The sequence below is a fragment of the Carassius gibelio genome, chromosome B15 (genome assembly GCF_023724105.1).
Source record: "Carassius gibelio isolate Cgi1373 ecotype wild population from Czech Republic chromosome B15, carGib1.2-hapl.c, whole genome shotgun sequence".
Lineage (NCBI taxonomy): Eukaryota > Metazoa > Chordata > Actinopteri > Cypriniformes > Cyprinidae > Carassius > Carassius gibelio.
In genome coordinates, this window is record NC_068410.1 from 21321792 (window position 1) to 21339436 (window position 17645).

Here is a 17645-nt window from a genome sequence, read left to right on the forward strand (position 1 = left end):
GGGGTTCTTTGACCAACAAAACTTCACAGTAGTATTATGTATGCTCAAAACATGGTACATTTCCAAAAAACAAAGTACTGCTGCAAGTAAATATGTTTTATCAGGTGTTCTGTGTATCCATCCTTGACAGGGGCAAGTTTAAAGTTATGGGAAAAGCATTGTCAAGAGTAAGTCTTTGAAACTGTGTTTGGGAAATAACTTCCTTGCATGTTTACATTATGGCTTTTTCCTTCGCTTAATTTATTGCATCCACATTGCATTGAGAAAAGAAGTCCAAATCTGATACAATAAAGATCTGTTGCCTTCTTCCCCTCTTTCATTTATTTATTTATGTCCATGTTTCCTCTGTTATTTATTTCCAGCATCACACATCTCTTCTTCCAGTAAGGATGCATCTTTGTGTTTTATGGCTGCATGTGTCACCGAATGGTTCTTAATTCAGGAAGTGAACAAAGATGAAAAGACTTCTTGTTTTATGCTCAATCATACTCTAAAAGTAGAACGCTGTTATGATGATGACCACATTGTGGTGGACAGCATTTTTTGGAAGAGCGCTCCTCCAAAGCAGTTGTGCAAGACTTGTGAAACGAAACACAATCGTCTGCATCTTGAAAATGTTTGCCTCTGACAACGTAAACAGACAAGCATCTCTTCAGAGGTGAGAACAAATTCTAAAGACTTGTTTGCAAATTTTGCCTTCTGAGCATATTGCCCGCACATTGGGACGAGCACAGGAAGTGATGCTTGCCTCCCGGGGGAGTTGAAGAATGTCAGCGTCAACTCGGGGACATGAAGATCGACCATTATTCACAAGCAGAGGCCAGAAGCGAGCAGTTCGAGGACAGGTCTGAGCCAAATAATGAATAGCACATGTGCTTCACAAGACTCTCTGGCTCTTCCCAGCTCATCTGCCTGGCCCACACCCTTCATTCTCTCTGCGTTCACCCCTCACTCCCTTTCAAGTCTAAAACAAATTGGCTCCTCTCACTGAGACAACAAAGAAAAGCATGTGGAAAGCAAAACCTGACATACTTTCTATGGGTTGTGCTGCTCTGGTTTATGTACAGATCAAAACAAAGTCTGCTTTTGTGATCAGGTGACTAAATAAAATGCAGCTGACTGTTTATCCATTGCAGAATTAATCCCATAAATTCAATGTAAAAAAATCCTTGTGAGCCAAATCTTTCCTCATCACCTCCAATCTAGCCATGATGTTTATGAGATCGATCTCACGCACATGTGAAACAAAGAAAATTGTCCATGGTCTCACGACATGCAAGCTAACCATTTGTGTCAAGAAGCTGGCCAACATTTGTGCAAAATAAGGATTTTTGTGGGCGTTGGCAGCGGCAAGCGACACAGAATCCACCTGTGCTTCAGGCACCAGGACTAGCAGATGATTTCCAAAAGTCCTCCCCAATTTCAACAGTTCATCACAGCAATGATGACAAGCCTCACAATTAGCTTTGTTTTACAAGGGCTTGCAGAAGCCAAGTTTGTGACTCACATCGCTCGTCTCAGCCATCACCTTGCTTTAATTTAACACCAGGTATCTTTTTGCAGTTAAGGTTTCCAACATCGATATTTTTAAACGCTATCTGCGATGGTTTATAAGTGATCCCAAAAGTTATTGTGTACAAGGAGACTTGGGTACAACTATAAACCATGGTGTTGTGCTATCAGGCATTTGAATCGTGAACATATAATTTGCCTTTTGATAGCAATTACTATGACATTACAAAATGGTTATAACTTCTTACAGTAGAGCAGAAGGCTAAGGGCAATCAAATGGTTTTTCATTAATTCTATAATCTATACTATGAAGTATAGTTTTACTGAAATAAATAGGTAATTATATCAGAAATATAAATTAAAAAAAATATACAGTTGTGAGCCATAAAAACAAAAGAAAAGAATATGATTAATGAATAAGTAAAACCATTAACAGCTATAGCCAAAGCGGCTTTCAGTGAATTTCAAATAGAAGTCTAAATGCTAAAATAAAATAAAAATACTAAATATATTTTAGAAAATTATGATAGTCCACCAGAATAAAGTAAATATTACAGGATATATATATGTTTTTATATAGTAAACATTTTTATTTTTACATTATTATTTTTTTAAAGAGCACTTCTTTGGAGGGGGACTTTAAATAAAAATGATTGACTGCTTTATTATTTATGATACTATAGTCATGTTTTTGTCATGGGATTTGTCTGCTGTCATTGTGGTGTTATGTTGGTGGTCAAGATCACTGCATACCAGAAACAAAATCCAGTCGCATGATGTCATAGACTGTGTTCATCAAATAAATCACCAATCCGATCACTTCATGCAAACCCTTAGAACCAAAAGATGTTGTTCGAGTCATGCTCTACACTTGTAATGGACTGATCGAAGGCAGGGGTTTAGAGGTATACAGGATTTATTGAAACCGGTACGCAAGTGACAGAGGGATAGTAGGTGGATGGAGGATGAGAGAACTTTCAAACAGAATGTATTCTTGCCAGATGGGGGTGACCAGAGTTGGCGGTTGTGAGCACACACCTCGGTGATGGGGAGTAAGGGTGGTATCGGAGGACAGGTGGATAGCTGGAGGCACTGGAAGGAAATGGAGGATTGCTGGAGAGAAGTGAAGTACAAGAGGTTAATTCTGAAGGAGTCAATACTAGTGACTTGGCAGAGGATTGATCCGCTGATAGTCACGAGATCCAACCAAGAGGGTGAGTGAGGAGTGTGCATTTATGTGGAGGTGAGCTGATGGGTTGATGGTGAACAGGTGCTGGTGATTGGTTGATTGGAAGGTGTACAGGTGCAGGAGATGAGTGTTTGAGTTGAGTGCACGGTGGATGAAGAGCCTGACTGACTTATGACAACACTATAGTGTTTTATAATAATGACCAAACTAATTTGTTTTTATTTTGTGTGAAATGATCTACAGACATTTATTTTGATTGGTACTGTAGCAAAGCACATGTATTTTGGTCATATGGATGTTATTTGCAGTGTGTAATTTTCTCAGATTCACCTGTGGATGGAGGCACAGCTAACCAATCGAATATCTATAGATGTATTCTAATACTGCAGTCATAACTATTGTTTCAAGTTGCTTGGCTGCATGTGTCTGTCTTCTTAAGATTGATTTTGGACATTCTAAAACAAATTTACCATGGTCCAGTAAGAATGTGTAGAGTTTTTTTTTTTTTTTTTTTTTTAATGAATGAACGGCTGATAGAATTCTGTGCAAATCTAAGTGTCTTTCTACAGAGCTCTGCTGGTACAGATTGTGCATGACCTGAGTGATATACAGGAACACATATCCATGAGCCATTCTAAATTTGGTCAACTGAACTGCAGGGACCGAGTCTATTCAGACATTGCCTTACAGCCAATCTAATCTTAAATAGGTTCATTCATCTTATCTGTGGACTGCGTTCATGCTAGGTTGTGTTTCGTGCATCAGCTAGATGCGAGGCCTGGGGTCTAAATGCGTCTGCTTCCCCTCAGAACTGCTAAGTATTTTTACCTCAAAGATGAAAAGCGAAAGATTAGACTATTATCTCCTGCTTCACTCCAGCAATCACAGCCAAAGACAACTTCCACTGCAAAATCTGATATCGGGGAGTTTAAAAGCTCTTTCAGAGTGAAAAGGTCTTTCTCAGAGGAGCCAGTGAGCTGCTCCAAAATTTATTGAGCCTGGCTACATTTGTTTAATTCCTTATCTCTCCAAACATGTCGCTGGAATCCACACTGCGTTAGGAAATTCAATTATACCCGAATGGTGCTAATGCACCAATACTGCTCGGTTTGACAGAGAAAGCAACAATATTTATATTACAGTATCAGAATGGGTCCAGTTGCACTTGGTAGGCGCCACGATTTCCACTTATTGTATTCCAGTAACACATTCAGAGCTGCTGCCCCATTGTTTGAGTAGCGCTGATGTAAGTTTACACTCATTAATTCAGCTCGTGGACAAGGGTGCTGGGATAAAAATTATAATTTCACCAAGAAAGGATATTCCATTGCAAAACCTGGTGACCCGATGGATGTAAAACTGGAAATCTGAGAACTGTGGTAATATTCTCATTTATTTCACATCAGATATTCTAGTATGCTTATACTGATGAACTCTGGGCATTGGGACTAATGCTCTATTGAGATCTCTTGAGTCATTGCGAAAATTCTCAGTGGGCTTACCTGGTTTAGGAGGTTGTCCTCTAGTTGATTGGGGGGGGGGGTGATTTTTTTCCAGTTCCAATTCATCGGTATATTTTTTGGTTATACTGATAGCATTTGTTTGGTTTATTTTTCAAATAAATGCTGTTCTTTTTAACGTTCTATTCATCTGTGAATCTTGACAAATAAAATGTGTCATGATTTCCACAAAAATATTGGGCAGCACAACTGTTTTCAACATTGATAAATATCAGAAATGTTTCTTGAGCAGCAAATCAGCATATTCGGATGATTCCTGAAGATCATGTGACACTGAAGACTGCAGTAATGATGCTGAAAATACAGCTTTGATCACAGAAATCAATTATATATTAACATTTACAATGAAACTCCCCTTTTTGGATAGTTAGTGATGCAAAATCCATGATATTACACTGACATACTACATTTTATATTTGTAATTGCTGTGAAATGGGACATCTTTTTATTGCTTTGCTAATTAAGTAAATGCATGCAAATGAATGTACATGTATGGATGACCTTGAAGAGCTCTTACCAGTTCCATAACCTCCAGCCCCTAATGCTCCTGTCTGAGTCCCAGCAGAACCTCCATATCCTCCTGCTGAACAAGAGATTGCTTCATTAGCATCCATCTCATGCTTATCACATGCTATATCAAAGACTCCTCTAGCAGCACACATTACTCATTTGCAAATGGCAAGATGTGACTTCGCCAAATGTCACACAGGTGGTCTTTGACTTTTATGGCAGTTTTATAAGCAATGACAGCTCACTTTTACTGACACAGCCTGCCAGCCAACACATGCAACTTGACTGTACCATAGCTCTTACGTTTGACAAAGGATAACAAGACACTATTGTTAACCTCTTTGCTGAACAACAGGTTTATAATATAGTAGTAAGCTAGATTGGAACTGAAATAAAAAGCTATTGAACATTTGTCAAATTTATTAGTGCCAACTTTTTTGGATGTTTGGATGGTTGACTGGTTGATTGAATGAATGAATAGGTGAGTAAAGGAGCAGATGAAAAATTAGTCAGTGAGGTCTGAAGATGGGAAACAATACATGATTCTGATCTCAGTGGACTCAAATCAAAATGATCTTACCTGCTGCTTTTGCTGCTTTGTATTGGGACGCCCCAGCACCTGTTAAAACCAGTAAAGTTAGAGCACTCTCAGCGCAGAGGTGTTCACATCTTGTCAAGTGTAAGATAAAGATGGTTCAGCTTTACTCTCAGACATCACAAAGCGTGAGAAATGTATCTAGTCTTTGGAAGACTTTCAAGAGTTTTATTTGAGACTCCTAGTAGCAAGCAAACAAAAGATTGACTTTCAAGTATGCATAACGTAAATCGCATCAGACTGTTGTATGTGAAATATAGCAGAATCTGATTTTACCAAGTGAGACATGTTCCTGGGACAACATCTTTGTTGACCCTGGAACAACATTGTGATTAACCAATCAGATTTGAAGAACCAGTTTATAGATTTTGTGAAGTTTACGCTTACAAGCAATGTTAGGTGCTTCTACATCAGTGTCATTCATTTATCATTTCCTCTGATTTTAAGGATTACTCATGGTTAGGGTTAGGTTTAGGTGTAGGGATATGGTCAAGAATATATTTTTGGAGTAAAATGTTGTTCCAGGGTCAACAAAATATGTTGATCTAGGAACACATCTAACTCAGCAAAATCAGGACATGCGTGAAATATATTCTGAGCTCTGATTGAAATCAGCTATCATGGCCAGTGTCATTTCTTCATTTGGTATAAATGAAAGCGGTGAGCGGATCATGGGTGTTATTGGTTATACCTGGGAAGAATCCAGCACCTGGTAGCAATCCAGCACCTCCTGGTCCTGCTCCAGCTGAACCCGGTGGCACATACACCCCTGAAACAGAAAAACACGCATCGTGAGGATCTCTTTCATGTTTCCCAACCCAAACTCTAACAGATATGCAAGGAGAAGAAATCTGATTCTGAAAACACGGAAGACTTTTTCAGGCATTTCTCTGGACATCTAGCTGAAGTCAGTAACTCCTCATGAGTTCAGGAATCGCACACAGCCTTCAAGTGAAGTCTTTGAAATCAACTCATTTTCATTTCATTTTTATCTACAGTTTTTTTTTTCTTGACAAAACAGGATGCTTTCAAGCACTAATACAGCTGAATGGGTTTGCGTTATGTTTGAAACTGATGTTTTGTCATCCTTGTCCTTATAAATCAGCTACATGAGTGGTATTTTACATTCATGCATTAAGCAGATGCATTCATCTAAAGCCACTTACAAAGCAATATGTCTACACAATATCAGGATCATTAAAATACTAGATTAGAAAGCAAGCTAGAGAAGAGGAGAAATGCTGAGAGAAAAGTTGAAAGTGCTTTTTCCTGAAAGCTTTGTCCTTAGTTTTCATCAGCAGTATACTAAATGTGTACAAACTAAATATTATGCACAGTCAACTTCATCACAAAGTTACTTTGATTCTGAAACTAATTTGTTAACCTGGACTAATTAAGTGCAAAAACAAATACAAACTTTATCTGCAAATACATGGATGAGTTTGTGTTTATTGTTCATTATATTTATTGAAATATTAATAACATAAGATGTCAATTTTGTGATGTCATGAATGTTTTTGAAAGGCGCTACAGTAATTGCATTTATAATTTGACATTTTATGCATGATAGATCAACATGGTAATTATTCATTTCATCAGCATATCAGTAAAGAAAGGTTAGTCTCATGTAGTGGGCTGTTTTACATGGGCTCGGGACAGGCTCATGATGGGTGGGCCGGTGGGTCCAATGCTTTACGACTGCTAACAGCCTCCCAGGAGGTCTTGTTAGCCCAGGCATCAATTAGCTACATTTCGAAGCCAGATCCGGTTTGATGGAGAATGTGAAAAGCCCTTCCAAGGACAAAGATTTGTAATAGTTTTTGCATGTTCCTCGAAGGCCATTTAATCAAATCCACATGTCCCAGCTTCTTTGGTGTTTATTAGAAGCAATGCAGTAAACATGGACTTTTATTATGGAGTTGCACGAATAACCTGTCATTATTCAGTAAAGGATTATAAATGCTTTATTTCATTATTGTTATTATTTTGTGGTCTGCAAAAAATAAAAAAAAATAAAAAGAAGAAAAAAAATAAGAAGAAGGCCACTCAAGGTCAGCGTTGTCATGTGAAAGAGAAAGCCACACATGGGAAGAATCACTCACAGTCGGCAGATCAGAGATTGAAACTACAAGAGCAAGCTGTGAACTGCCCTGGCATTGACTTGCAGATGAGGCAGTGAAGAAATGGAACAAAGATCTTTAATACGCTAGTGGAAAGTTTACATATACTGTCTTCTTGCCAAAACCTTCACACGCTTAGCTAGGACAGAACATTATCGCACAGCTTCAAAACACAATTAGGAGTGACAAAAATGTTTAGTCTGAGGCAGGCTACACTTTTGCTGTTGAAGAAGAAACAAAATAAATACAAAATTCAGCTTACAAGCTGGGTTTTCATTTACCTTCAAAGTGGTGCAAGTTTGTGCGCTATGTGTGTCTTTATAACTTACTACTGATATCAGTAACAGTAAACTGAACTTTATCACATTAAGGGGAACACTTCCTTAATAACATTAATATGCATAGAGGCAAATGCAAAAAGCGATGAGATCAAAATAGATTTATATTATCCTTTGATGTTATATGAACTTACTGTGCTGGTATGACATCTTCTAGGCATAGCAAATAAATATTGGACATTTTCTATGATTGCTACTGTACATTAATTTTCCTGAGATTTTAAGGCAAATTAAATTGTTTTCTTAAAATGACTTTTTTTTGCATTTAAAACTAGGGATGAAGGAATAATTCTTTATTACATTTGTTTTGAAAAAAAAACTTAGTATGCTATTACAGTATACAGTAGTCTATGATAATGTGGGCATATGAAATCCTCATATTTAATTCACTTTATAGTGAAAATGTTGTTGTTTTAAGTCAAGTAAAGTTATCTGAAGAATTAGCGTCTAATGTAACTGAAGCACATGTCAGATATTCGAAAGGGGGAAAGTGTTGATGCTTGTCAGACAATGGGCTGTGTTTGAGTGCAGTGGAACATTTGAGCGAACGCACGGCGTGACACTGATCTGCTCTGAAAACATAACCACCTCTTGGCTGATTGGTGAGTGCAGAGAGAAGCTCCACCCCCTGAACACATTCTGGACAGAAAGTGACCGTTCACCGGGGTAACCGAGCCTCGTATCAGCATTGAACAGAGGATTTCCTGTCTCTGTTGGAGTGGTGAGAGCAGATTTTGTTCTTAGATACCTCACTTATAACAGTGCTACATAAATACAGACATACAACAATAAAGTAAAACACTATAAACCTATACACAACTAACCTACTGACAGATTTTGACTATAAATATACTATATATAAAAGTTTACCTATACAGTACATAAACTAAAAAATACAAACTATACGAATGCTTCACATAAATACTGTACCTATACTCATCTAACCTTATTATGTCTCTTTCCAAGGAAACCTGGATTACCACATGATCAAATTCAAATATGCTTTAACTACGCTGTTTAAATGTACCTTTAGCTGATTATCTAGACAAACACAGCTCATATTTTCCACTTTCTCACACGCTTAAATAAGTCCAGTAGCTCCTAACATTTAGTCAGTCATGCTTTGCTTTCGTCCAATAGTTAATGACTTTAGACCTACTTATTGCATTCAATGTTTTTGTGGATTTGAACAAAAAGCTATTATGAATGCTATAGGAATCCAAGCTGCTAGTAGATCCAGAAGTTGGCACCAGGACGGTTTTGTGTTTACAGAAGAAAAAGCGTGATATTTATGCCTGCAGTCTTAGTCCAGTGCAACTGCTGTTTTACCCTTTCATTAAGGCCCTTCATTAAGGCACTGATATATTAAGGAATCTCTAAGCTATGATTTTTAGGACAAATAAATTATATCAGTGACGTAATTCATAATGTTATAAATGAATAAATGCCATAAAGCTTTGAATGGTGGTTTAATTCACACAGGGAATCATTAAGGCTGTTTTGGTGACTTGTTTGGCAAATAAATGACTGGTATTAAATTAACACATTCTCTATGTGGGACGACTTGATTCCCATCCAGGTAACGGCTAATTAACACATTAATGAAGGCATGACTCAGAGCACCAACGCTTCATTGCAAATGATTGACAGTTTCAGCTTACAGCGTTGTTTGGAACATATGAGTTTGTTGATGAAAATTTTAAGTATATTGATTAATACTTTTTTTAAGACTTAATTTTTTTTTTTTTTATTAATTCCTTAATTTAAATGCAATACTGTGTCAAATCTGAAATCTGAAAGAGATTTGACATGACTAACTGATTAAATACTGACATGAAAATAACATAGTGACAGAAATAAACACTTATTTTTGAACTTCTGTCTAGATTGCACGCAGAAGTCACTATGAACAATCACTACAATTGATCAATTAAAAAACTAATACAACAAATGATTTAGTGAACATACATACAGAATAAGCTGCAAGCCTTGTAAATGAGCATGTGAGCCTGACATCTTGAGGATTAAATATACTGATTGTGTAGCTTTATTTTCATATACATTAATAATTTTGAACTCAAAGACTGCTTGCTTTGCTGAGCATGTGGTAGGTAAACCTACATTTTGTCACATCTTGACACTAGATTCCTATCTTGAAGAATATAAACAGGAGGATGATGAATGGCTGAAAGATGTGAGCCGGAGAATTAGAAAAGTAAATCTCTGTGATGGGAAACACCCTTCCCTGCTTTTCTTCTCCTGGGCACAAGCCGAGCTGCAGTGCAGAGACAGCGTTAACTTTGAGGAATGCAAAGGCAAATAAACATATGATACACAGACTGTCCTACATTCTTCAAGTCGCTTAAAAATCAAGATGATTTGTCTCTATTCTCCCTTGGCTGAGAAGGTAAATGATACAGACAGAGATAAGCGCTCCCTTTTCTTTTTCCATATATCAGCACAAGCCTCCTCCAGAAAGATCTTTTCCAGCAAGATTAGAAAGGCTTGAATTTTGTAAACAGCATTAGCATTGGGCAGTGTTGGGGGTAACGCATTACAAGTAACACAAGTTACATAATCAGATTACTTTTTAAGTAACTAGTGAAGTAACGCATTAGTTTTTAATTTACAAGAGAATATCTGAGTTACTTTTTCAAATAAGTAACGGCAGTTAGTTTTTTTCCCCCATTTATTGATTGACAGCTCTCCTGTCCCCATGATGTGAGAAATCGGGAGTAAGATGTTACTTTAGTTCTAGAATAAATGTGAACATGTATTAATTAATCTCTCTTACACACACACGCACACACACATAACACAGAATAATCTGATTTAATTTTCCTCAAAATTAAACAATAAAACTCGGAAAATGACTCAAAGCTGCTATAATTAATACGGTAAATAATATAAGTATCCTTTATGTATTTAATCCCATTTTATAAACCAATTTGTTGTTGAGCTTCAATGGTCCAATTCAACCACACTTACAAGCAAAAATTACACAAGATTTATTCATTGATTTTTATATTAAAATCAAACAAGCGAGCCCAGCCCAGATTTAAAAAGTAACGCAAAAGTAATCTAACACATTACTTTCAATAAACAGTAACTAAGTAACGTTATTGGTTACTTTTTTAGGAAGGAAATATTGTAATGCATTACTTTTAAAAGTAACTTTCCCCAACACTGCCAGTGGGCTATGAAATTACAGCGATCTCGATGAAGCGACAGAAGCACACATTGCTTGGTTTGCTGTAATAGGAGTGGATTTGCTATTAGACATGCTTTACAGGTTTCATTTGGAAGAGAAACACCACAGGTTCCATAACTAGTAAAGGGTGAGCTGTTCCAACATTTCCAACCAAAATCATAATCATAATAATGAGGAATAGTGAAATAGAGGTTGCTGCTTATGAAAAACTTGTAAATGTGTCATACAAAAACATATTTAATGAACCATTTCTGGACACTTTGAATCAAGTCCTAAGAGAGATTATGTCATACTGTTCCCTAAAAGCCAAACTATACAGTTTTAACACAGTTCTGGTTTAATGTAATTTGAACATAGGCTGTCACTGAAAACATGAAATTTATTGTGAATTCTTATTTCTCGGATGTTGTCAACTTTGTTTTATTGCAGGCTAAATATCATATTTAAACATGCAAATGGAAAATAAAATGTATGCCCTCCTTTAATATATTTCTCTCAGAGTTTGTGAAAATGTCTCATCACAAGTATTATGAAGACCAGATATCAGATCAAGCCCTAACCCCATGACCAAGCACATTCCAGCCAGGAACCCTGTCCATATCCTCTCCCTACTAGAGTCTGTCTCTGACGTTGGCTGGTATGACAGCTATCCGGGATGGTTTAAGTGCAGGTCTTTGTTTAAATCTTGGCTCCGTCTTCTCTCAGTGGAAGCAGACAGGATTCTCACTTTGACATTTAGCCTCACTGGAATTTGTGGTTATAGAGCAAATAACATTCTAATGTGCTGTAACACTGGAATATCAGTTATATATAGTTTAGGACATAATAGCTGTGAACAGCTTTATCAGAAAAAAATGCTTTTATTGTAAATAAGACCACTGAAGCTGTCGTTAACCCACTTGAATTGCTGTTACCACCACTCTGAACAGAGATAAGCATGCTAAGCACTTCCATGCTTGTGTTTAAACAAAACCTAAATAAGACTGGTCCAAGAGCACTCTAAAGAGCCTGCTTTTAAATTGAAACTCACATTACATACTGTCCACAGCTTGCATTAAGCAGACTGGTCTTGTTATCTGGTGATTTCAAAGCAATGACATCCTGTGATGGGCCGGCGACTGCTAGTTATATGAGTGTGTGGCAAGTGAGCTGTGTTTCAAAATGCCAAAGATACAGGAGATAAACCTACAGATCTGTTAACGGCCTCAGACTGTGAATGAGAAGGAGGTATAAATTCATGTAGCTAAATGAAGCCGCTTATCTTTGCTAGCATTCCTACAGAGTCACTGCCAACACTGCAGGAGCCCAACAGAGCATGGAGTCGAGAGCTGAGGTCATAATATAACGCTCTACAAAGGCCTTCTTTCTCCAGGCCTGCTCTATTCTCGCTATACAAGGCCACTTAGAGCGTATCACATCAGTCAACAAGTACATGTGCTGGATAGCTAACTGGAGTGCAGGAAACAAGTGAGGTATTTCAGGCTACCAGAACCAGAGGTTCAGATGGGATGGGAAAGATACATATGTTGAACTATGGTTTTGTTCAGACCTGCTCTGCTACTTTCTGTGGTGTGCATCTGTTATCATGGCTGCAACAATAAATCGATGCAGAATCGATTCATGGATTGCATTAATTGTAGATTTTAACAGCAGCTGGTGCTCTAATCTAGTTTTTATCCAGACACTCAAAAGCTCATGAAGAAGAGTGCGTCTGTAATTTCACCTCAGCTCAGAAAGCCTTTATGACGCCAGACTGATGTAAACACAGCCCACTGTGAACACCCTTGTAATTTGCTTCAAACTTTTCTAATCTTATAAACGATTATTTTAGCTTCAAGTGGGTGTAAGGATTTGGAAACAAGCAGAGTACGGCTGTTTTTATAGCATGCAGCGCCATCTGCTGATCAAAACTAAGCTCAGAATCTAATTGAGAAAGAACCGCCATGTATTTGGAAAATCTCAGAATCTATATAATTTCTTCATTCGAGATGCAAAAATTTATTTTCTCAGCCCTATCTCCTTTAAAATCCTCACTATTTAGCTGGTCTCCAGCATATCCAGTAGATGCTGATGTCCTCAACAAGTACAGTTTTGCTGGTGGAAATTATGCCACCAGCTAGACCAGCACATAAACTGGCCTTGGTGCATGAAAAGCATCATATGCATTGTCTATCACAGGCATTACAGTGTTAACAACGGCTCCAGTCAGCAGACAGCATGGCAAACGCTCAGTTCAAATCAATCAACACGCCACCAGACATACCACAAGACATTAATTCCTTTCAGGCAAGCACAGCCGGCTCTGGAAAACAAGATCTCCAGGATGGAGTCCAGAGAGGCGCTCCCAGCACACATTTGCCTTAAAGCACCTCTGGAGGAGTCGCTAATCTGATTGAGAACTTGTGGACGGGGAGGGTGGGCAATTTATCATAATCCCATCTGACGGCAGAGGTGTGCCATCTGATCTGGGGGTGATTTCATACACCTTCAAGAAGAGCCAGCTGAATGTCAGTGAGGAGGAGACCTAATGGATTGAACTCCTCTGATGTTCTGAGCCAAAGACTTACGCCAAGTGGTGCCTTTTAAAATGTGCCCTCCTTATTTCAAGCTTTTGTGTGAGAAAAGAAAGGCTTCTTAATTCTTACAAGACCAGAAGGAGGCAAGACTTTGCTTTCCTTTCCTTTCATCTGGCCCTGGCTCTCCTCTCATAGCCCGCATGTCATTAATAGCGGTTGTCATAAAACAGCCTAATTATTTTGGCTGCAGGAGCAAAACCTGGAGCCCGTGTACCATGCATTGCTGTATTTGAAGCGTCTGCTCTAAAAGCCAACCAACAATGGGTTTGAAAAAAAAAAATACTGATTGGCTGTCATAAACTTAAACGTATGACAGACTTCTGAGTGATAAATTACCACAGTAGGGTATTGGAGAGTGAGAGAGAAAGCTGATACGTGATAATTGGTACTTCCACCGTGTGCTTTCCATTGTGTATGATGTGACTGCCAACTGCATCGGGAGGCTTACACAATCGATCAACAGTTTAGATACACTAGACATAATGCCAGCTCCAATAAAGCAAACAGACTCTGGGATCCCGCAAGGTCATTACTCAACAACATTTATTACATACTTTGTAACACTATATGGTTTAACATGAAGTCTCACAGTGGGTGCTCTTGAGCCCTTGAATATAGCTTTCATGGGGTCAAAGTAGTGCATGATGTGAGCCTTTTGGCTCCAAAATGACATTCCTTAAGCTCCGACATGGGCTGTTCCATGTATCAGAACTATCACCATTTTGCAGGAATGGAAGCAGAGAGACATTTAGGCTTTGCTTAAACCATCACAGTAACAGCAACCTGTCTGGTGGTATAGTAACTTCCCAAGGCCCTGAAATTCCCACCTGCCCCATAACTCACTCACACCATTACATAAAGCATTCCACCTGCACGAGCCATCCAAACAGACTCACAGACACTGAACTTTGAATTTCAGATGAAAATTTTGGTAGCTGTCCAATACGAACGTCTTTCGATAACAATGCACCCAGAAAGCAATGTGTTCAATGTGCACAGCACTGGAAAAAACATTTCTATGGGGTAATGGGAATTGACTTTAGATTCTTTTGTGTCAGTTTGTCTGAATGTTTGTATATGCGTTGTGCTACAAAGAGCATTGCCTTTTGCTTAGCATTGGCTTTGGAGACGAATTGATAAATGCATGCCAAGAGGATAAAATGTCATTTTAAAAACACTTTCCCCATTCATGGCCTTGATAGTTTACACTTTCGGCATACAAACATCACAGATGCCCTACAGACAGGCCTGCGTCGAACAGACCAGCAATTTGTCATGGAGCTTGAGATGTATGGAGGAAATAGCTGAGCTGTTTTATGGCCTCCAATACAATTCTTAAAATGAACATAGCAGACTGCTAAAATTAAGATGCGGGCCTGATGGCTTTTATGGGAAACATATCACAACTGTAAATCCTCACAGGCAACAAGAGCAGTATTTCTCCATAATATAAATTAATTCAGCATCAGTGAGACGAGCTGAGAGAGCTCTCTTTTAGGAGCAGCCTGGAAACAAATACATCAGCAAGTGCCGAAGAAAGTATTTTTGTGAAAATAAATAAATCATTGTGAAATACTCTGGCTTTGTTTGGAAACTGGGAACAGACCCCCACATCTTTTCCAATCACGACTAAACATTGCACAGACGCACATCCAAGAACATCAAAACAACTGCAATTTAATGATGGGGCCAAAAAAATAAGTTGGAGATTTTTTTATTTCTCCGTCTTCCGCACCACAGTTTGCCTTGCTACTTGCAAAGCCAGCTTCTGGCCAGGCACAACCAAAGACAGCAACCTAATGGGCACTTGTGCGTCTCACTGGACATCGATGTCCACCAGGAAGGTTTTTTATTTGTCAAGTCTACACAAGCTGACAGAAAGAGTCCATCTGTAGTCTTCATAAATTGAGTACACATGAGCTGTGTTTTCGATTAACAACAAACTCATCACAACTCTCCTCGCCAGCCAAGCAAAGCGCTCTACGATCGAGGGGAATGGCCTTCAAGAGGAACAGCTCTGACCACATTCATATTCCCAGTCGAGCACTCTGGCACAAGACTGTGGAGAACTTAAACTAACATCTGTAGCTGAGTTAAAGTTTATGATATTTAGTTATAAAATATCTGCAGTCCGCATTTGCTGGTTCATACTACAGTATTTGCAAGCTTGAAATCATTGAATTTGATTGCAAAAAATGCTGCAGTTTAACTTGATGGGGTGACCCACCTAAACAAGCATTTGAATGCATACAGTATTAACCACAAAAGTATATGAAGTGTATGTATATGATCCACAAAAGTTTAATATGAAGAATTAATTTCAACTAAAGCACCAGTTGAATCATATCATTATTTATTGACAGAAATGTCTTCTCAGCAATAAAACATAGTTCTTTTGGTCAGAAAATGACCTGGATGTTGTTAGGCAAAAGCAAAACGTACTCAAATGTGAATCATGTGAATGTCACCACACTGATTGTTTCTAGTTAATGTGGACCGGATTCCTAAGTAAACATGCATCATGGTAATGTTCAAGAACTGATGGATGCCTCTGAATTACTATAGATTTTTTTTTTTTTTTTCTGAGTTATGCATTGTAGGGTTTGTATAATATTGTTTTGTAATCATCCTTGTCATGTTAGCATGCCAGGCACAGGTACATGTAATGAGACTCATTATTCTGAATGCATGGCTGCTTGCATGTTATTAGTATCCTATCAAGTATCCTCCAGTGAAAATGCACAACTACAATCAGTAGTAAACATGACCACCTTTAGCGCTGGTCAATTGCACAAGTCCTCCAGCTTCACTTTCTGCATAGTGCACACTTCAGGTTTCTACAAAATGTGCAGAAAAAAGCACTTTGGAAGCCCACAGTGTCCCTGCTACACCAGTAATGCTTCTCAGGATCTCCTAAACGAAACATCAAAGTGCACACCTACCTCCTTGCAGCGAAGGACTCAGCTGTAAGATGAGGAAGAATCCGAGAAGGAGCAACGCCACCCTCCTGTTAGCCATCTCGCCCTAAAATGCACTGGGTCTCCCTGAATCAGCTGGTTTTATTCTCCAAGAGCTAATTACCACTTCAAAAATGTCAAAAAAAAAATGAAGAGGGGAGGAAAAAAGAAAATGATACTGGACACGACGTAATTAGGAAAGGGCAAAGCCTTTGGTTCGATGGATCATTGCACTTTTTTCTCTTCTATGTCTGGTGTTGCTGTTTTTATTCTGGTCACTCCTGCCAAAAAAGCTGAGTCCTGCCAGAGAAAGAAAGAGAGTGAGTGAGAGAGAGAGAAATAGAAAGAGACATGCAGGGAGGAAAGACAGGAGAGAGGGGAGGGAAGAGAAGGAAGAGAGAACAGGAGAGACAGGGAGAGCGAGAGACCTGCTTTCCCACTCTCTTGTCCAAGAGGAATTTCACTGTCTTGCCAGACATTTGCATGGACTTAAAGAGAACCTCACTTTTTTATAAGAGCAGAGGAATAAAACATAATCAGTACTAGGGTAATGATGTTCACTCCGTCGCTGGGTTTCTTCTTTACAACTGCTCACGCACATCACATCGATCCTCAAGTAGTTACAACACTTCTCATTCCTGTAATATGACGAGTCTTTTTTCTTTTTTCTTTTTCAAAGGCTGCTCAGTCAAGGGAAACTTCACCAATATTTGTCTAAAAGACTTGGGGGAAATGAAGCCCATTGTTCTGAGAAGGGCATGTCGAATGCTTTGAAATGCATCTGTTACACCTGCCAGGAGTAACTGTACTGACACTCATTACACATGAAAGTGTGACTGCTTGCATGTTGCCTCTAATAAAAGACCTTCATGAAGCATTTCAAAAATGCACACAAACTTGTTGCAAGCTGAAAACAAAATAAGACATTAATGGGTCAAGTAAAAAAGAAAGAAAAGAAGAGCAACTCTTGGTCAAAAGAGAAAAAATCTGGGCATTCTACAAGAAAGCAATCATTCTCATAAATATGAGCATTATGCACTCGTAATGAGTGAACAAGAGTAAACAGAAAAAGAGAAAATGGATGGGAGAGATGCTCTGGGATGGCCAAACTCAGTAC

The 17645-nt window shown here is 38.5% G+C and overlaps 1 protein-coding gene across 10 annotated transcripts in view; it reads right to left on the reverse strand.

Moving 5' to 3' along the window:
* The window catches only part of elna (elastin a), a 65348-nt gene extending 48493 nt beyond the window's left edge, over window positions 1-16855 (reverse strand). For 6 of the 10 annotated variants that reach the window (XM_052576634.1, XM_052576631.1, XM_052576635.1 and 3 more), the window contains exons 1-4: window positions 16514-16854; window positions 6018-6095; window positions 5312-5350; window positions 4739-4804 (exon numbers count right to left, since the gene is read on the reverse strand). In XM_052576634.1, coding sequence (XP_052432594.1) covers window positions 4739-4804; window positions 5312-5350; window positions 6018-6095; window positions 16514-16589 — 259 coding nt within the window. In that variant the 5' untranslated portion in view covers window positions 16590-16854. Of the gene's footprint in view, window positions 1-4738; window positions 4805-5311; window positions 5351-6017; window positions 6096-16513 lie in introns of all 10 variants that reach the window. The other 4 variants (XM_052576629.1, XM_052576636.1, XM_052576627.1 and 1 more) reach the window with 2 other exon arrangements.
* Window positions 16856-17645: the final 790 nt, after the last annotated feature.